The 22286-nt window shown below is 40.5% G+C and overlaps 1 protein-coding gene across 3 annotated transcripts in view; it reads right to left on the reverse strand.

Annotated features, from left to right (window-relative positions):
* The window catches only part of hmgxb4a (HMG box domain containing 4a), a 62325-nt gene extending 40403 nt beyond the window's left edge, over nucleotides 1-21922 (reverse strand). Inside the window, exons 1-4 of one of the 3 annotated variants that reach the window (XM_072271752.1) lie at nucleotides 21840-21922; nucleotides 15140-15264; nucleotides 11597-11745; nucleotides 7725-7812 (exon numbers count right to left, since the gene is read on the reverse strand). In XM_072271752.1, coding sequence (XP_072127853.1) covers nucleotides 7725-7812; nucleotides 11597-11745; nucleotides 15140-15173 — 271 coding nt within the window. In that variant the 5' untranslated portion in view covers nucleotides 15174-15264; nucleotides 21840-21922. Of the gene's footprint in view, nucleotides 1-7724; nucleotides 7813-11596; nucleotides 11746-15139; nucleotides 15265-21765 lie in introns of all 3 variants that reach the window. The other 2 variants (XM_072271753.1, XM_072271754.1) reach the window with 2 other exon arrangements.
* Nucleotides 21923-22286: the final 364 nt, after the last annotated feature.

Consider the following 22286-nt stretch of genomic DNA (forward strand, 5'->3'; position numbering starts at 1 on the left):
TGGGAGTATTGTGTCCAGTTCTGGACGCTTCACTATAGGAAGGATGTGGAAGCATTGGAAAGGGCACAGAGGAGATTTACCAGGATGCTGCCTGGTTTAGAGAGTATGCATTATGTTCAAGATTAAGGGAGCTAGGGCTTTACTCTTTGGAGAGAAGGGGGATGAGAGGAGACATGATAGAGGTATACAAGATATTAAGAGGAATAGATAAGAGTGGATAACCAGCGCCTCTTCCCCAGGGCACCACTGCTCAATACAAGAGGACGTGGCTTTAAGGTGAGGGGTGGGAAGTTCAAGGAGGATAGTAGAGGAAGGTTTTTTACTTAGAGAGTGGTTGGTGTGTGGAATGCACTGCCTGAGTCAGTGGTGGAGACAGATACACTAGTGAAATTTAAGAGACTACTAGACAGGTATATGAAGGAATTTAAGGTGGGGAGGGGTTATATGGGAGGCAGGGTTTGAGGGTCGGCACAACATTGTGGGCCAAAGGGCCTGTACTATTCTACGTTCTATGTTCTAGAGCTCTGGCCCAAATGCTATACAACATGCAGGGATTCCAAGATGTGCCTTGCAGTCTTTCAGTTTGGGCAGCTTGAGCACCAGCTTAACGTACTATGATGCATCAACGAGGCTGAAATTTACATGGATAGCAAGTTTTTTTTTAAATAAGGTGGTCAGACAAGGAATGGGTAGCCACTAGGCAGAGGAAAACAGGTAGTCAGGGAATCCTTTCCATTAACTACTTTGACGCTGAATTCTTATTCTCAGTCATCAAAAACCTTGGCAAACTTCTAGAGATGTGTGGTGGAAAGTGTGCTAACTGGCTGCGTTACAGCCTGGAATGGGAACACAAATCCTTTGAAAGGAAAATCTTACAAAAGTTGGTGGATTCAGCCCAGTACATCACGGATAAAACCCTCCCACCACTGAGCACATCTACATGAAACATTGCCATAGAAAAGCAGCATCCATCGTCAAAGGTCGTCATGACTCAGGCCATGCTCTTTTCTCGTTGCTGCCATCAGGTACAAGGTACAGATGCCTCAGGACTCGCACCACCAGGTTCAAGAACAGTTACTAACCTCAACCATCAAGCTCTCAAACAAAACAGGATAACTACACTCATTTAAGGACTCTTTTATCCTGTTATTTCATGCTCCTTATTTATTGCTATTTATTTATATCTGCATTTGCACAGTTTGTTGTTCATTGATCCTACTTACAGTTACTGTTCTATCGATTTGCTAAGTATGCCCAGAGAAAAAGAACCTCAAGGTTGTATGCAGTGACTCTGGTAATAAATTTTACTTTGAACTTTGACTTCCTTATTTTGGAAAACGGTGGACTCTGAGGAGGCAGCAAGAGCCAAAGTCATGGTACTGTGGGGCTCAGCTGCACGAGGAGGAGAGGCAAGACTTCAAGAGTGGTAGCTCACTTGATGATGAAGGGAATTGATAGGTTCTCCTGTCAATCTCTGATCATTTAGGGGAAGTACAGTCAAATACAAAGGAAAATTAAGTCAGTTCACTAGACAGATCAAACATGAGCATGATGGGATACATGGGAAGAACGCAAGATTAAATTGCAAACACAAGAGATTCTGCAGATGCTGGAAATATTGAGCAACACACAAAAAATGCTGGAAGATCACCTCTCAACAAGTCAGGCAGATCTAGGTAGGGGAACAAACAGTCATTGCTTCCGACTGAGACTCATTATTAGGAACTTCACCAAGAATTAAAAAGTGAAAATAAATACTTAAAATTATTAAATACTTCTAATTAGTTGATTAAAGGAAAAATCTGCAAATGTTGCAAATCTAAAATAAAAACAGTAAGTGCTGATAATACTCAGTGGGTCAGACCGCATTTGTGGAAAGGACAACAATGAACGTTTGACATTATTCACTTTACATCAGAACTATAGAGTAAGCTTGTAAGCAGTGTGAGAGGGAGCACAGGCAGGTGATAGAGAAGGAATGCTGTCAGACTGATGGTTTGAGTTGTGTCTACTGTAGTGCAAGGAGTATCATGAACAAAGTGGATGAGCTAAGAACATGGATCAGTATTTGGAGCTATGATGTTGTGGCCATTACAGAGACCTGGATGGCTCAGGGCAGGAATGGCTACTTCGAGTGCCAGGCTTTAGATGTTTCAGAAAGGACAGGGAGGGAGACAAAAGAGGTGGGGGCATGGCACTTCTGATCAGAGAATAGTGTCACAGCTGCAGAAAAGGAGGAAGTCATGGAGGCATTGTCTACTGAATCTCTGTGGGTGGAAGTTAGAAACAGGAAGGGGGTCAATAACACTACTAGGTGTTTTTTTTATAGACCACCCAATAATAACAGGGACATCGAGGAGTAGATAGGGCGACAGATTCTGGAACAGTGCAGTAATAACAGGGTTGTCGTGTTGGGGGATTTTAATTTCCCCAATATTGATTGGCATCTCCCTACAGCAAGGGGTTTAGATGGGGTGGAGTTTGTTAGATATGTTCAGGAAGGCTTCCTGACACAGAGGAGAGGCTGTACTTGATCTGGTATTGGGAAATGAATTTGGTCTGGTGTCAGGTCTCTCAGTGGGAGAGCATTTTGGAGAGGGTGATCACAATTCTATCTCCTTTGCCATAGCATTGGAGAGGGATAGGAATAGACAAGTTAGGAAAGCATTTAATTGGAGTAAGGTGAAATGCGAAGCTATCTGGCAGGAACTTAGAAGCATAAATTGGGAACAGATGTTCTCAGGGAAATGTACAGCAGAAATGTGGCAAACATTCAGGGGATATTTGCATGGCATTCTGCGCAGGTACATTCCAATGAGAGAGGGAAAGGATGGTAGGGTACAGGAACCGTGGTGAACAAAGGCAGTTGAAAATCTAGTCAAGAAGAAAAGCTTAATAAAGGTTCAAAATGCTAGGTAATGATAGAGATGTAGAAAATTATAAGGCTAGCAGAAAGGAGCTTAAGAATGATATTAGGAGAGCCAGAAGGGGACATGAGAAGGCCTTGGCGAGCAGGATTAAGGAAAGCCCCAAGGCATCGTACAAGTATGTGAAGAGCAAGAGGATAAGACGTCAGAGAATAGGACCAATCAAGTGGAAAAGAGGAAGTGGAAAAGTGTGTATGGAACCGGAAGAGGTAGCGGAGGCACTTAATGAATACTTTGCTTCAGTATTCACTACGGAAAAGGACCTTGGCAATTATAGGGATGATTTAGAGCAGACTGAAAAGCTTGAGCATATAGATATTAAGAAAGAGGATGGCTGGAGCTTTTGTAAAGCATCAAGTTGGATAAGTCACTGGGACCGGACGAGATATACCCCAGGCTACTGTGGGAAGCGAGGGAGGAAATTGCTGAGCCTCTGGCAATGATCTTCGCATCATCAATGGGGACAGGGGAGTTTCTGGAGGATTGGAGGTTTGCAGATGTTGTTCCCTTATTCAAGAAAGGGAGTAGGGATAGCCCAGGAAATTATAGACCAATGAGTCTTACTTCAGTGGTTGGCAAGTTGATGGAGAAAATCCTGACAGGCAGGATTTATGAACATTTGGAGAGGCATAATATGATATGGAATAGTCAGCATGGCTTTGTCAAAGGCAGGTCTTGCCATATGAGCCTGATTGAATTTTTTTCAGGATGTGACTAAACACATTGATGAAGGTAGAGCTGTAGATGCAGTATACATGGATTTCAGCAAATGATTTGATAAGGTACCCCATGTAAGGTTTATTGAGAAAGTAAGGAGGCATGGGATCCAAGGGGACCTTGCTTTGTGGATCCAGAACTGGCTTGCCCACAGAAGGCAGAGTGGTTGTAGACGGGTCATATTCTGCATGGTTGGTGACCAGTGATGTCCCTCAGGGATCTGTTCTGGGACCCCTTCTCTTCCTGATTTTTATAAATGATGTGGATGGCATGGAAGTAGAGGGATGGGTTAGTAAATTTGCTGATGACACAAAGGTTGGGGGTGTTGTGGGTAGTGTGGAAGGCTGTCAAGAGGTTACAGCGGGACATTCATAGGATGCAAAACTGGGCTGGGAAGTGGCAGGTGGAGTTCATTTTGATAAGTGTGAGGTGGTTCATTTTGGTAGGTCACATACAATGGCAGAACATAGTATTAATTGTAAGATTCTTGGCAGTGTGGAGGATCAGAGGGGTCTTGGGGTCTGAGTCCATAGGGCACTCAAAGCTGCTGCACAGGTTGACTCTGTGGTTAAGAAAGCATACATTGCATTGGTCTTCATCAACTGTGGGATTGAGTTCAAGACCCGAGAGGTAATGTTACAGCTATACAGGACCCTGGTCAGACCCCACTTGGAGTTCTGTGCTCATTTCTGGTCACCTCACTACAGGAAGGATGTGGAAACTAGAGAAAGGTTTCAGAGGAGATTTATAAGGATGTTCCTAGATTGGGGAGCATGCCTTATGAGAATAGATTGAGTGAGCTAGGCCTTTTCTCCTTAGGGCGACAGAGGATGAGAGGTGATCTGATAGAGGTGTATAAGATGATGAGAGGCATTGATCGCGTGGATAGTCAAAGGCTTTTTCTCAGTGCTGAAATAGCTAACAAGAGAGGACACAGTTTTAAGGTCCTTGGAAATAGGTACAGAGGAGATGTCAGGGTAAGTTTTTTTTTTACACAAAGAGTGGTGAGTGCGTAGAATGGGCTACAGGCGACAGTGGTGGAGGCGGATACAATAGGGTCTTTTGAGAGACCTCTGGATAGGTACATGAAGCTTAGAAAAATAGAGGGCTACAGGTAACCCGAGGTAAGTTCTGAAGTAAGTAGATGTTTGGCACAATATTGTGGGCTGAAGGGCCTGTATTGTGTTGTAGGTTTTTCTATGTTTTCTAATTGGGAAAAGATAGAGAGAAATAAGTTATAGCAAAAGGATAGAGCAAAAATTCAGGACAAAAGGCCTGTGAAAAGATAGTGATTAAGTGAAATTAAATGACACAGGTACGATGGGGCAGCTTGAAAGAAAATGGGAAAGTTAAGTGAATCACTAAAAGAAATGTTCAGGACTTGGTACAACAGGAAGAGACAAATTAAAGTTCAAATTACCCAAAAATGAGAGAGAGAACCTGGATGTTGGAAATGGGGGAAACAAGGCTGAAATGGGTGATTACCCAAAATTGTTGAAATCATTGTTAAGTCTGGAAGTTGTCATGTATCTGCTCCAAAAATAGGGGTGCTGTCCCACAAATCTATATGGACCATCACCGGAACAATACAACAGGCCAAAGATAGAGAGATCATGTAGAAGTGATTAAAATAAAAGGCATCTGGAAGCTCTGGCAGATTGAACGTAGGTGTTTTGCAAAGTAATCAAGCAATCAGCATTTGGTTTCCCCAGAGAAAGTAGACCACAATGCTCTCACTAAATATGGTATACTGCACTTGAAGGGCAATATGGTGGTGCAGTTGCTGGAAATGCTGCCTCACCACACTAGAAACCCATGTTCAACCCTGATCTCAGGTGCTATCTTTGTCAAGTTTATATATTCTATGTCCACATGGTTTCCTCCAGTTCTGTCCCACATCTCAAAGATATCTGGGTTATTGGTCACTGTATATTAAGTGAGGGGTAGTATCTGGGGGTAGTGTAAAAGTGAGGGGCAATATCTGGGAGAATGTGGGGAGAATGAAAAGAAGAGGAATAAAAATTAACTAGGATTAATTTAAATGGGTGGTTGATCAGCAGCACTGACATGATGGGACAAAAAACCTGTTTCTGTGCCCTTCCAGCCCAACAATCCACACCACCCAGCAACCCACCTATTTAACACTAGCTTAACTCAGGACAATTTACAATGACCAATTAATCTACTCACTGGTACATCTTTGAGCTGTAAGAGAAAACTGGGGCACTTGGAGGAAAACCATGCATCTAGTAGAGGATGCCAGAATTGAACTCTGAATTCCAACATCCCAAGCTGTGATAGTGCAAACCACTATGCTACCATGGTATCCGGTCTACAACTTTAAATATAAATAAATCACTGCTTCATCTGGAAAGAACGTTTGGACACCAAGATGACAAGAAGGAAGGAGGTTAAAGGGAAAAGTTGTATCCCTTGAATGTGAATGTGGCTGAGAAGGGGAATTGGGTATTGGAGGAGGTAGAAGGGTGAACCAAAAAGTCCAAGGTGAACAATCTGACATGGATGACAGGAAGATGCAGCTAAAGGTAGTATCATGCGTATGTCAGAAATAAAAAAAAGATGTAATATGGAACTGATAAGCAGAAGATAAGAACACTGGAAACCCAAAAAACCAGAGGAAAGGGGAGATGGAAGCAGACGCAGGAAACAGAACAGATACTGTGAGAGCCCTGTCAATTATCAGGGAAAGAAACAGTTGAAAAGAAAGAAGAAGTGAAAGACTTAGTGTGGAAAACAGCATCATCAGGGGATGATGGATCTCTGGAATTTTCTGTTTTCGAAGGTTATGGATACTGGGTCATTAGGGGTATTTAAATACCAGGTAGATAAATTACAGTCGGCCCTCCTCATCCGCGAGTTCCGCATGCGCAAATTCAACCAACCGCGAATCGAGAAAACCCGGAAGTGCTCTTCCAACACTTGTTGTTCGAATATGTATAGACTTTTTTTTCTTGGCATTATTCCCTAAACAATGCAGTATAACAACTATTTTACATAGCATTTACATTGTTTTAGGTATTATAAGTAATCTAGAGATGATTTAAAGTACATGGGAGGATGTGTGTAGGTTGTCGTGGATGGGGATCAGAAAAAAAAATGGAAGTTCTCTTACTAAGTAAGTCGGAACAGGTACGTCCGGTATTATTCAGCGTCAGTTAGTCAAATGCTTGTCTTAGTATATAGTATATATTTTACCTTTCTATGCATATAAAACACTTAAGAAACGTATGTTTCAGCACCGGGCTCGGAAACAGAAATTCCCAACTTTGATCCAGTGACAGACCACTCCCGAGCACTCTCCATCCCTGCCAGGTTTATGTGGAGGATCAAAAACCCAAAACCCCAAAATCCAATAATTAAACCACTGCGTTGCTTAGTAATAATTGTAGCTTTCATTGGAGCAGGGCTTTTCTCACTTCATCCTTTAAAATTGTTCCGATCGTTGACCGACTGTAGCCTAATGCTTTTCCAATGACCAATGGCATTTCACCTCTTTCTGATCGCTTTATTATTCCCACTTTATTTTAAATCGCGATCGTGATTATTTTTGTGAACAGAAACACTATGGATTCAGAGCTCCGCCAACGGGTCCTAATGTCCACCGCACTGAGACAGATTAAATAAAGTCCGGGGTTCCACTGGGTCCCAAGGTCCACCGCATTTATACAGGTTGAATAAGGGACTTGGGCATCCACATTTTTTGGTATCTGTGAGGGGTCCCGGAACCAATCCCTCGTGGATAAGGAGGACCGACTATATTGAAAAATCAGGAATGGAGGATTTTGGGGAACTGGCCCAGACGAGGAGAGGAGGCCTAGGACAGATCATCCATGATCATATTGAATGCAGCAGCAAGCTTGAAGGCCAAGTGGCCTAGTCCTGTTCCTATTTTCTTATTGAAACAGATGTGATAGAAAAACTGAAGAAGTGAATCATTTCAGGAAGAAGGATGGAAAGAAATGCAGTGAAGTTAACTGTGGTCTTGAAGTGGATACTAGTCAATAACCTATCTCGTGAAATGGAAATAATGTTAAGGGAAGAGTTGGGAGATATTTTTACCTCCATAGTAGAACTCTTCTCCTGTTAAATGGTGTAATTTCTTCTTTTTCTTATGAAAGTCAGCACCCAAAAGGAAATCTTCAATCTCCTTTAAATAAAACAAAGAGAAGGTTAATTTGATGCGTAGTGTGAAAACGGATTATACAATGTTTCTGTTAACCCATATAAGCCAAGTCTAAATGAATGAGCTGCAAGTTTATAGAGAAGGAGTAAATTGGAGAACGAGGTGTAATTGAATTGCAACACTACTCTGATTTAGTATCAATGAATATATTTAGCATGCCAATATGCATCAGCCCTTCAAATCACCATCAACTCAAAAAGCAATATTTAGTCCATCAGCTACCCATCCTTCCTCTCCCCACACCCCAACCACGTCAACATCATCAGCTCCTCAATCAACATCCTTTTCAAAGGTGCTAATGGATCAGTTTTCAAACACACATTCATTTGTCACAGGTAGCACATTCCACATCCTAACTGCAATGACTAGAGGAGTTTCTCCTCATGTCACCTCAGAGCTCTTCATCAATCATTTTAAATTTGGGCTCTCTAGTTACTAGAAGCAGTTTCTTTTTAGTTACTCATTCCAAAACCTTTATGATTTTACAACTTCTCACACTTGTTGCCATATTTGCAACCAGGTGTTCCTTCATTCTTAGAATCATTTTAGTACCATTCTTCTGAACTATCTCCAAAGCTTTCATATCCTTCCTGAAGTGAATAGGATTCTGCACAATATTCAGACCAACTATTGTTTCGTTATGTCCTAGGTTTTGTACTCCAAAGTCTCTATTTATAAAACTTTATCAACTGCCTTGTTAATCTGTAATAGTATTTCAAGGATTTGTGTCAAGCATTCTACCTGGGTTATCACTAATAGGTTAAAGGTCTTCCCAATATGTTTGTTAAGAAATCCTCAAGGAAATCAAATCAATCCCAAAAATCTTGTAATAAATAATCCAAACACAGAAATTCCTTCAAATTTCCACATCATGTAGACTTTGACGATAAAGATGGATGATTATCATCTTATGGACTTGCCAGCTGAGAAAACACAATGCTTTACAGTACCAGCGATCCAATTCCCACCACTGCCTGTAAGGAGTTTGAACGTTCTCCCAGTGACAGCATGGGAGACTTCTTCCTGGTACTTCGGTTTCCTACTACAGCCCAAAGATGTACCAGTTGGTAGGTTAATTGGGCATTGTAAATCGTCCAGAGACTAGGCTCAAAGAGCCAAAAGGGTATGGATGGATGGACAGATGGATAGTTAGATAAATAAAATGCCCTTTCAGATTATGGTAGGGGATCATCTTCTAAGAATTGTGCAGATTGGTAGTCAACATACATGACAATAAACCTCTCACGAGATGTTGTTGGGATTCAAGGGAGGTCTCCGGTTTACTGACAGTAATAACAATCTTCGAGGAATAAATCAAAAACACGAATGCCACCCATTAGCAAGTTAATGTGGTTGAGCGACATATTTTTCTTGCCGCTTAGCAACATCTTCACTTATAAATTGTAAGTAAAATACCCAATTGAACTGCAGTTGAGCAATTGGCTGAGGTAATATTCAATCCAATGATGCTGTGGACATTGGAAGTTAGGGCATGCTGTATGATGAATAGATCACTTGCTCTATTTCTACTTTTGTTAACAGGTGATCCTTTTGAAAACCTCGTATAGTAAATATTCAAAAAAGAACTGGCTTGATTACTTACCCTTAACTTTAAGTAATCGAAGAGTTTGATAAATGTTGATGTGGACCCTTGTCTAGAAAAGTAGTGTTACTTATTAATCACATGGAGTATCGCAAGAAGATGTGTTTGTGGTCTTCGCACTTCTGTCTTGCTGCGTGGAACTATGGTCACCTAATGCCATGCCTACCTATCCAGCCATTTATCCTGCAATGGTTTCTTTTCCCCCTCCCATGCCATCACGCCCGTGGACACCCTTTTATTTCTCATCTATATGTATTGTCAATTTTCACATGAAAGGCAAAGTTCCTCAATTCTACTTGACCACTGCTAATTTTCTACTAACTGCTAATCTAACATCCACAGCTGGGTGTTCAGGAATTTCCACCAACTAAATATTGGATAGACCAATGTCACCACCTTGGCAAGGCAATAAACTTAACTCACCTCAAGTTCCATCTCCTTCCCTGCACCACCCTCAAGCAATGCCTCCGTTTCAAAATCTTAATCTTCAAATCTCTCCATGGCTTTATCCATTCTATTTTCCTCTTGTTTTATAACCCCAGAAGATTCCTGCATTCCTGCAATTCTAGCCACTTGAATTCCACCACTCAACAACTGATCACCTTGCTTTTCCACTGCCCAAGATTGAAATCTGCACGTTCTTTCAATCCTTTTTCTCCTGTTAAGATACTCCTCCATACCTGGCTCCTTGGCTGAGCTTTTCATCATCGCCTCACATGGCTTGATTTCAACTTTTGTTTGAAATACTGTACCTTAGGATATTTTGCTACTGTACTGGAACTACACAAACACAAGTCAGTGTTGTTCATAGTTGTGCCATGTCAGGTAAACATCACACAGAGACTAGGTTTGGCATCATCAAGAGATGGTCACAGAGAAACTGTAAACAGCACAACATTAAGAATCTAAAATGGTTGCTTATAAAAATAAGTAAAGCCAAAGAATGAAAAGAATAACATGATATTAGTGGTTGGAGCTGCAGTGTGACTCAGAGAGGATGTCAGTATGGCGACAGCACAACAGCTAATACCCAGGCCTCTGCTGGTTACAATAATGATGCTATGCACATGAAGAAATAAAAACTGCAGTGAGGAAATACAACAAAAAAGAGAAAGTTAATGAAAATCAGATCACAAGTATGGATTGCATTTATGACAGCAGTTCTACGGAGGAGAAATAATCCCTCTGCCACTTCATCCCCTAACAGTATTCTTTTTTTTTTGGAGATAGTTATACAGGCACCAAGCCCAGTCCATTGCTTCTTCAACAGATCTCAGGAAACTCTTCAACTTTAGCAGGTCTTGTACTCAGCCACTGTACACATCTATGCACTTCCAGTGTGAATTGCTGGACACTGATCAGGAGTCAAAATCATGGATGACTTGCAGGACAAGCCACTAAATAGAACCACAACAGCAGTCAGCCAAAGATCAGGTAACTCAGCACAGACTTGGATTTTCCTGGCTGAGTGCACAGACTCAGCAAGATGTTTCGGGATTGGGATTATACGTTAACGAAGTACGAAAATAGAGGTTCTGTGGTGATGCACACACAAGAATTAGAGAGAACATTGCCAAAGTTAACGTGCATATGTCTGTGTCAATTTCCTTTCTGCCATCACGTACACTTTTCTCGCATCAATACAAAGACAATGGGTTGCAATGTAAATGTAACAAGACACAGATGGGGAGAGGAGGGAACAGTAGTGGAAAAGCAAGAAATCCATAAAGGCAAACTTTATCACAGATGGAAATTTCAAATTCACTTCAAAAATGACAGATGTTTGCAATATTTAATTATACACCGACATTAAAAAAAATAGATTCAACACTTGCTAGTTACTCCAACTGTGATGAATCAAAGGCAACAGGTTTGATTAAAGTTCTATACCCAACAACGAGCCATTAGTTGCAGTAAACCTGATCAATACTTTTTAAAATCCCTCTTTTGAGATGTAGTGCAAACACAAAAAGAGAACAAATACAACTAGATATTGCTCAGCTTTTCTTGCTTGAATGATACTTCTCAGATCTCGAGGTCCTCCAGACTCCCCTCAAACAGAGGAGGATAAGAGATGGGACAGCTGTGTCCAAGGTGAGCAAAAACAGCAAGGAATAAAACAAAAACACAAACAGTTGCCCTCACCTTCACTTTCTTTTTGGCTGAGTTTCGGACTTCTGCATCTATTTCCTCCTCTTCTTTCAGCAAATCTTTATACGAGCGCTTCTTCTCTCGTTGGCTTCTGCCTGCTGCCAGACCCACCTCTTCAATTCCGCTTTCACCCACTATACAATCTGCAACAGCATTAAAGGGCTTACAAATCATCTATTTATATTTTTAATATTTAGTTGGGAAGGGGAGGGGAGAAATGGAGGGTGCTTCCTTGCACCGACCTTTCTCTTTTAGCTCTGGGATGAAATGATCTGGACCTCAAGGTTGTCCCCAGCCACTAGCATTGCAGTTCCACAATGACCTGCAGGAGCTGTGTTTCTGCTAGGATGGGCTATTTCTATCAAGTATGCAGCTAGCTAGCGTAGAATGACCCTCACAGGGGAATAAGTCTGAAACTGGTGAAAACCCATCCTTAGAACAGGTGAAACGACCATTTAACGTCTCCTCTTCTGTACCGTCCAAAGCTCCTCCCTATGATGCTCCATCGTCAATCACTAGAATACCATGGAGCACCCCAGGGCGATATGCTCCAGAGAAGCTTTGTCTCCTCCTGACAGCTCAGCTGAAATTACTGCTGGTTCAAATTATCATCTTGCATCTTTCCACAATGCATTCCAATGTGCTATGCAATCATACTGTCTGGGTAAGGGAGTCTAAGTGTAAAAGTAAAGCCTGGGATTCAAACTTGCAATCCTGGGCTGAGGAGGTCCACTGTGATATAGACTTCTGTGTAAAACAACCAATCTTTGTGTGCACATCTGGCGGTGCTCCTCGAGAGACGACACTGATTATTCTTCCACTGTGACAGCATCAGTCTTACGCCAGCTGTAACATCAACAGCTGCCTTAGAGAGCAGTCAATGCACCAATCTCAGCAACACCCCAGTGTTCCATGATCAGAAATACACGGAGCACACTTGAATTCATGGCAACATAGAGTTTAACACACTTAAAACGGAGAGCAGGCGGTAATGCTGTAATGAAATTGGGATTAAGACTCATAATAGACCGTTAACTGTGAAGAAACTTTTTCCACATTGGTCTCGGTTGAATCTGAATGTTAGTACTCAAACGGTTTGACAACGACTCACTTATGGCATGCAATTACAAGCCAAACACATCAAAGTTCATTTCCCTGCCAAATATTTTCTACTGTTCTACAACATGTTTACAGTAAAAAAAAACAAAGAATTAGAGCTTCCATTTGGTAGTAAATAACAGTGCTGCAGCAAGTCAAGTGTAATCTAACTGAATGGCAGGATAGGCTCGAAAAGTAAAGTTGGCAGCTACTGCTCCCAAAGGTCCAAGTCCAAAGCCAGAATGCAGGACTCCACACCAGAAGAGCTAAATGAGAATCCCAGTGGTGGCTGACAATCATATTCAGGGTTGCCCAAGAGAATGATTCATGGTCTGGTCCTGAATCCAACTCAGCAAATTAAACATGCCTTTCAGAAGATCAATCGACTCAGCTGCAGCGAAGTGGGACGCAAACCCCTCTGGAGCACCATTATCCTGCGTGACTAACTCAGGTCCCTTATTTTAGTGCGAGTCAGAGAAAAAGAACAGGTGGATGGGAAACATGTTAAATTAGCAGTTGGATTGAAAATAACTGAAAATCAAACAAGGAAGTTGATAAATCAGTATTTTTTTTTCAAAAATATTCTTTTTGATTTCATCAAGATGTGAAATGGAACACCAAAACTATTTCCCTACTACATTGTATGAGCGTTAAGCATTCCCAAGTATAGAACAGCTGAGATGCAAAGAAAGAACCATCCATAATCCACCAGCAATATAGCACAGCAGCAAAGCATCACCTAATTAGTCACCCGCAAGCTTATTACCTCCGACTTACTTTGTACTGGCAAAAGAAATGCACAATGTTCCGAGGTTTGAGTCTGACACTAGATGTTGATTCTCTTTACTCCAGGAGTCTGATTTTTACCTGGAGTAGATGGGAATGTAAATGAAAGAATGCCTCACGAGGGCTGGCATGGCAACACTCTCAGGAAATCAAAATTGAAATTAAAAGCACCAAGAGCGTTTTTTCAGTGTGGACCAAGATGTACCACCTTAAGGAAAATTCTCGCTCTCCACTTGGGAGTTACCCAAGGTTGACAGATTTAACTTTGGATCTTGCTGTAGGCTACTAAAATAAATTCCATTCCAGGTCCAAAGTCACAGGATCATTGTTTAGTCTTAACATACCCCAGATTCTTAAAACCTAACTCTTATATCAGTCTTACGCTTAATTATCTACAGCAAGAAACAACTCGGTGCTCTAGCGTCAGTGTACAAATCATAAATCAAGTAATCTTATAATTGCATTGTAAATGCACTATTTAGTGACATGTATGTACCAAGGTCACCTACTGTAAAGCTAGGTACAAACATAACTTATACAATTCACTCAATAACTATAAAGGTGGATATGAAGGGCCTTAATGTGACAAGATTTCCCAAGGCACTTTGTAGCAGCAGTTGCAAAGCAAATTTTCATACCAATCCACACAAGGAGATTACTAGATCAGATAGCCAAAAACTCAACTGAAGAAGAGATAGGTTTCAAGAGTGTCTTAGGGAGGGGGGAAAAGGAGAGAAGCAGCCATGTATCGTGAGGGAAGTCCCAGCGGCATGATACCTGGAGGCACGGCCACTAAAACGTAGAGGGAAGCAAACTTGCGATGCCAAAGAGATTTTTATTAAACATGCTCCTAAACTATTCAGTACACATTTGCTCATACTGCAGAAAAAAGAGAATCAACCCCTTTGTCTATATAGCTTTATATCTTGTTGCCCAAAGTTTAATTGCAATATTTCCTGGCTCACAAACTGAAAGGAATCAGGGAGAGAAGCACCAGAATAAGCTATATCAACAAAACAGACCCCATAGAACAGAGAGAGATTGTAGGAGAGAGAACTTGCATCAGAATCAAGAGTTCCTGCTCCTGATCACAACATCATGCACACTAAATTTAGATTGCACAGAGCATACTTGCACAACCCATCTCCTTAGTCGAGAACTCCTCCCTCCCTGCTTTCGATGATTCCAACCAACAATAGCATTCCAGAATCATATTTTGACATTAATCATCACACAGGTGCTGAAAGAAACTTAGTTATGAATTATTAAGCTGGTTGCTGAAAACATATAAATAGGAAAATTGCATAGCACAAGGAGCACCATATTCAATGCCTCACAAAGTACCTTACCTAATCTGTAAAAATTGCCACTTTAAAAAGAAACATTACTCTAAAGCGCAACGAATGGGTTATACGGAAAGGTATAAAGCTTAAAGTTAAATGCAGCCACAACAAACGAAGAATCTTATATTCCTTGCCAAAGTAAAAGTTATTGAAGACTGGCTTAGGAGTTGTGAGATTCAAAAAACTAATTATGCAGAAAAAAACATGACTGCTTGAATTCGCATTTTGGATTTGACATAAAAAAAAGATCTGTGCATTTTAGATGCAAGTTCCAAGCTGCATCATTCTGATGTCAAACAAAATCAATTACCTTCTTTCTTTCTGAGTGCTTCATCATATGCCATGACTGGAGTTGAAATTTAAAATATCGTTTGATAGTGTAAGCATTTGGCAAACCAAGATTCTTCAGCCAGTTGATTTCATCTGTAGATAATTCTGCAAGAAAAAGGGAAAAAGTCTTATACTGGATACAGTATTTTAAGTGTGCTTTACACAAAGCTTTCAGGTATAAAGTGAAGGGGAAAAAATGTCTATCTCCAATTTCCCCAGCTACCTCTTGCAGATGTACCAATATTGAGAGAACTGCACAATCTAAGAGAAAAAGTACCATTCCCATACTGAGTTGGACACTTGCTGTGAGGCACTACAATCATAACAAATGGGATAGACAGTACAGATCTAGAAGCTAAATCATGGACATCCATCAGGTGCTCAACATCAGAATCGATGTTGAAATGTATTCCACCACACAGACCATCATCATCCTTATTCTAACATTACACTCAGTTCAGGGGAAAACTACACAACAGATAAGAGCTGTAGGCACACAGCTCCAGTGAATTGCGTTCCATCCCAATTTACCCATGTTGAATTTGCACGTTCCACCCTACATCGATGTTTCTTTCCACTGGGTGCCCTGATGTCTTGCCATATCCCAAAGATGTCTGATTGCTGAACAACAGGAGTATTACTTCAGAGCCAAGGGATTTCACAATTAGCTCTACTAATCTACTGCACTGAGTCATGATTAGTCATAAAAAATTATACAACAGTAGATAAGGTGGGGGGGGGGGATGTCAATGAATACCCTCATCCTGTCTTCAATGGCATGAATGTAAGAATATGTGCTTTTATGTGAAGGGGCTACTTTTATGTAAAACTAACTAGCTTGAAGCAGACTATAAAGGGCAAGGAGGTCCAAGGATGCAATAAAGAACCATAAAAAATGGTGGCTCCATTTATTATCATCTTCTAGATATTTAGCCCATCTCAACTAAAATGCCACAGTTTTTAAAAAGGTAACCGTAAAGTCAATGGATTACCACGAAATAATTCTACCTTTCTGAAAAAGTAATGAAAAATCTTTAATCAGTCCAAGGTGCATGCAGGCCCGGCTCTACTCCAATACAGTTGATCCATAATTGCTCTATGAAAGGAGGACTGCAAGCCAACAGTTAAACCTAATAGTTATGGAAAACAAAAACAGCAGTTCTCAGCCTACCAAGTTTCCCAGCTAAGCTAGTCCTATTTGCCTGTGCTGAGCCAATATCCCTCTGAAACCTGTCAAAGAACATTCTGAATGTTGTTAACGTACCTGAAAAAAACGGAAGCAATGCCAGCCCTTGCTGGTAACATCCACATAGGAATTAGAAAGTACTCAAAACACCTCTCTGAAGGAATTCTTGTAGCTTGCTCAGTTAAAATAGCCGATGCAAAACCACTGATGTACTTGGCATTTAAACATAAGAAATAGGAAATGGATGTGGACCATGCAGGTCTTCAACAGATCATGGCTGAACTTTTTATAGCAACCTCACTTTCCCACGCAGTATCCCTTAGACTGAAAAACCTGTCGATCCCAATTTGACATAGACTCACAACTTCTTTGGAAAATTCAGGGATAAAGAATTCCAAAGATTCACCACCCTTTAAAGAACAAAAATGACCTAATGTCAATTCTAAATTTCCAACCCCTTATTCTGAAGCTCCAAAGCCTCCAGCCCCATTTCAGTACCTCTTAAGTTTCATGATTGCATTTCTCACTTTTTCTAAACTCCAGAACTCCATCTTACTCAATCTTTCTGATTTTATTACAGTGCACCAAGGACATCATCGAACCAAAAGGGAATTCATTTAACAGAAAGTCAGCCTCTTAGTGGCAAATTGTTTGAGAAAAGATAATTAGAAATATACAGATCAATTAGAATCAGAATCAAGTTTATTATCACATGCTGTAAAACTTATGCTTTTATGGCAGCAAGACATAAATACTACTATGTTACAAATAAATAGTACAAAAGAGGACTAATGAAGTTGTTACTTATAAATTTATATTACTAATTTTATTATCTTTTTAATAACAGATTTTTTTGAATGACAGCAATGCATTTTTATACCTAAATTTGTTTTCCAAAGCAACACACAAGATGCTGGAGGAACTCAACAGTCGACATTTTGGGTCGAGACCCTTCTTCAGGATGGTCCTTCAGTTGTGAAGAAGGATCTTGGCTTGAAACTTCAGATGTTTATTCATTTCCATAGATGCTGCCTGACTTGCTGAATTCCTCCAGTATTGTATGTGTGTTGCTTTGGATTTCCAGCATCTTCAGACTTTCATGTTTAAATTTGTTTCCAACTGTGATGCACTAAACTGTATAAAGACTAATTAAACATATTAAAAATACTTTTTTCCTGGGCAACTGTATGAAAGAATTCAACCTCCTTTAGTATTCTGGCTCTGAATTACTCCCAGCACTACACAAGTTACTCAACCATAAACTTTAATCCATAATGTGTTTTCTATCAACATCTAACCCACTCTCTGATCCATTAGACATTGGAGCAGATTTAAGCCATTCAGCCCATTGAGTCTGTTCCACCATTTGATCATGGCTGATTTATTTTCCCTCTCCTTCCCATTCTTTTGCCTTCTCCCCATAACCCTTGACACCTTAATAATTAACTTCCATTTTAAATATATCCAATATGACTTGGCCTCCACAACCGTCTATGGCAAATTTACCATCCTCTGGCTAAAGAAATTCCTCCTCATCTCTGTTCTAAAAGGACATCCATATATTCTAAGGCTGTGCCCAAGTGAGAAGTGCCAAAGGCCCAGAGGACTGGGTGTAATATATTACAACCAAGGATCAGCCACATAGAGGAAAAACAAAAGCAAGTGGATCGCAGGGCACTACTAATGGGGTTCTGTGCAGAGCAACACTGGGCCTTCAGTTTTTCATAATCTACTTAACAATTTCAAACAAACAGGCAGAATGTAATGTACCCAGGCACACTAAGATTACAAAGCAAGATGGCAAAGTAAACTGTGAGGAGATTAAGAAGCAATGCACACCAAATGCTGGTGGAACGCAGCAGCTCAGGCAGCATCTATAGGAAGAGGTACAGTCGACATCTCAGCCCGAAATGTCACCTGTACCTCTTCCTATAGATGCTGCCTGAACTGCTGTGTTCCAGCAGCATTTTGTGTGTGTCGCTTGAATTTCCAGCATCTGCAGATTTCCTCGTGTTTGCGAGGAGATTAAGGTGGCTTTTTTTTTTAAAACAATTAGCATAGCCAAGGTGAAGGGGGAAAAGTACATGAGACATGGAAGATTTTTTTAAAAATAGTGTGCACTACATGATACATAAAACAAACTTGAATGGAAGTTAACATGCAAGTTCCAGTCACGATTAGTAAGCAATCAGAGTACCCAAATGCTGGCCTTTATTGCAAGCTTAGAGGAGAAAAGTCTTAATATAGGGCATCTGCATCTAGAGCATCATAAGCAAAATTGTTTCTTACCCAAGGAGATATTGCCTTGGAGCCAATGAGGCACAAATTTGCTTTCATAATTTTTACGTCAAAGATATTGTCTCAGAAGAGAAGGCGCACAATAAGCCAATGCTTTCACTGCAGATTTCATGGAAGTATCCAAGGTTCTGAGCAAATCTGACTGGGAAGTTGCTAAGAGACTTGCTGGAAAATCCAGAAGTAAGAGTCTCTAAATAAAGACTCAACCACTTGGGACTAAAAGTAGTTAATGTATTTTTTTTTTACTCAGGAAAATTGACTCTTCAAAATGCATTGCCAAAGGTTGTGAAACCACTGATCATATTCAAGTGAAAGATTAACAGACCTTCTGGCACCATGAAAGTTAAAGGTTTGAAAGAACGTAGATTGGTCAATCAGCCACAATTTTACTGATTTATCAGTCATGATTGAAATAGTCTTCTCCTGCATATAACACACATCAAAGTTGCTGGTAAACGCAGCAGGCCAGGTAGGAAGAGGTACAGTTGACATTTCGGGCCGAGACCCTTTGTCAGGACGAAGGGTCTTGGCCCAAAACATCGACTGTACCTCTTCCTAGAGGTGCTGCCTGGCCTGCTGCGTACACCAGCAACTTTGATGTGTGTTGCTTGAATTTCCAGCATCTGCAGAATTCTTCGTGTTTACATTCTCCTGCATATACTCTTGTTAGTGCTACCAATCACCAAGCAGGAGATAATTCGTCTGTGCTAACCAGTCCTACAAGGAAGATCCATCTCGCAAATAAAAAAACATCCCACTGTACAATGAAGTTGCGTTCCAAGAAAAAAAAATCAGTGTTACAATTTTCTATACTGAAAAACCATTGATAACATTTGCTTTTTTTGCACTTTATATTTTTTTTTCTCATCACAAATTCCATAAGAGCAAACTTTTATTCTGTCTCTCGAATTTTTTTTTTGGTAATGATTTATGAATCTCATCAGGGTGAAATTTTGTTACCTGAACTGTATAACCTGTGGGTACAGTGTACATTTCTGCATTTTTTTGACCACACATTCCATTATGTTGCAAACTACAGCATTACAAATTTTGTAGTTTAGCTGTTATGGAAAATCTTAAATTAGCTACATAAAATACATACTTCATCTGTAATTACACTTTCATGTAAAGTTTCCAAATCTGCTGAAGTTAAAATTAGATCTGCTGGCAGAGGAATACTATATCAGAAAATATGAACATTTTTCACTGGCTTATCAAAATAATTATTTTCTACACCACACATCCTTCCTTACCCCCTCCCCCAAACCATATAACAAACATAATCACAAAGTCAACTTATTTTCAACATCCAATTTAACTTTTTAATAAGGCTACTTCCCTACACCCATAGTGATACCTGGAGTATTTGGGAATGTTTTGCAGTTAATTCCACATTGTTGATGAAATCATTATCAATTTAAATTATTACTCTTTAAAAGAAAAGCCAGTAGAACAATCAGCAATTCTTTAAAACTTCAACAGGGTCAGAAGGCACGGCACCTAACTCTACCCGGAACCAGTCACATATCTGATGCTAAGTGAACAGCTTTAACAAAATATTCAAATACCTAACAACTAATCATACAGAAAACTAACTGAAGTTACATCATTTTCTCAATAGTGTGAAAGATTTCCTGAATTCAATACAGTACATTTAAGCTGCACATAAAGGCACCTCTATTTTGTTTCTGAAAGATGCTAAGATATAAAGTAGAAAAAATTATATTAACCTAAATCCTCTTCACTGCATATATACATTATTACAATTCTATATGCATCAAGTGTCTAATTGGAATTCTTAAACACAAACTGTTTAATCCTCTTATAAGTTCATAATTCAACAATATGTTCCTCATTGTGAATTAGGTTCATTCACAAAGACTGATGATTAATCAATAAAAGACAACAATAAAATATAAATGCCAACATGGAGGAGTTGAATCAAATAAATGGTTTCTGAACTTTAAATACATCATCAGGTATACTTTTTCTTCAACCACAGACTGAAACTGCCCAACTACCACATGGCTAACTTAGTACAAATCAAACTTGGGAGCTTTTCAGTCTTCATAGATCAGATACTAACTGAATAAACTGTGATTTGGGGAATCTAGTATGCAATACTGTTCAATTTATTTGACTGTAAAATAATAAAATACTATTACATAAATTAAATTGCTATCTAAAAGTAGTCAAAAATGACAGAAATATATACAGAACCACAACAAAATCCACATAAGAGGTCAGTTGGTAAGGATGATGCTCAAATGTTATTTCTATTCAGACTGAGGAGACTGGAACTCCTTTTCCAGTAGAGCTACTAGGGCTTGATGTTTCAATCCCTATTGGAAGATAATCTTTCACATTTATCTGTGTGCAGAAATGTTTCCAGTTGTGAGGTCCATCCCTAATATTCACGCAGTCACTAAATAATCCAACACGCGAGAAGTGTCGAGCAATTGGAACCTACATTCATGTGGAGTTACTAAATCAAAAGTGTTCACAAATAAAGGGAAAGTAAACAAATGCACAAAAAAACCCTTGATGTTTATCAGGCAAAGTGGTTGAGGGCCAGTTGAGCCTTATGATGGTTCTGCAGAGTGTATTTTATACAATGACTTCTGCACCACAAACTCAGCGTTAATCCCAATAAATGTCAATTTCCCTGGTCGATTGAAATATCCACCATCACCAGCACCTCCGGGTTATCTCCACCTTTCGTTTGAAAAATTACTGATGTGATGACAAATCATTAACACAAGCGCTAAATTTGAAATACCTCATTTCCAATACATTTGAAGACACAAAGGTTAACACACAAAATCAAGTTAATTTAACAAAGGAATGGGAGAAATTGTATTTGGCTCTGCATGAATCCCAGAGGTCCAGGGACAGCACCTCTCTCGGGGCAACAAGCTCTTCCCGCTCTTTCTCTTTAACTCTGCGCCCCGCTGTCCGCCGCCCTCTCGCGGCTGGTCGGCCCAAACCGTCCGCAACAGCCGCCCCGCCCACTGCACTCTCCCCGTCACGACGGACTGGAAATACCGAGGCTCTGCCCAACAAGGGAGGCCTTCCCCGCCGTTTGACGTAACCGCGGATCGCGGGGATCCCACGCCTGTTACCCGGGCATAAGGATGGCGGTCACTGGGCGCAGCCTCAGGTGAGGGGAACGCATCGCCTCAGGCCAGGCTCGTACCGTGAAGCCGTCGCTCCCGAGCGCCAGTCCCCGCAGACAGCCGCCATATTGATCGGAAAACAACAGCGAGCTCCCGGCAGACCTGAGCGATCGAGCACAGAGCACAGAGCGCAGAGCACAGAGCACATCGATCCGCATCCTGGCGAGAGACCCTTCAGCACTCGACCTGGTCTACTAGAGCCGCTGGGAGTGAAATAGAACAGCGGAACTTTCCTATTGAACATTTAAACTTCCCTGCCTCTTTTGACGGCATAAAGCCACCCCACAAAACCTGTGAAACATTCGCCCGTATTTGTCCCCATGTTATATATTGTCAAAGTCGAGTTTATTGTCGTATGCATAAGTGCACTTTATGTACAAGTGCAACGAAAAACTTGCTTGCGGTAGTGTCGCAGGCACATATAAGAAGCTTTCTTTACAATGTTGTATTAGTTTCTACATAGAAGA

Source organism: Mobula birostris, chromosome 11, assembly GCF_030028105.1.
Source record: "Mobula birostris isolate sMobBir1 chromosome 11, sMobBir1.hap1, whole genome shotgun sequence".
NCBI classification, from domain to species: Eukaryota; Metazoa; Chordata; class Chondrichthyes; order Myliobatiformes; family Myliobatidae; genus Mobula; species Mobula birostris.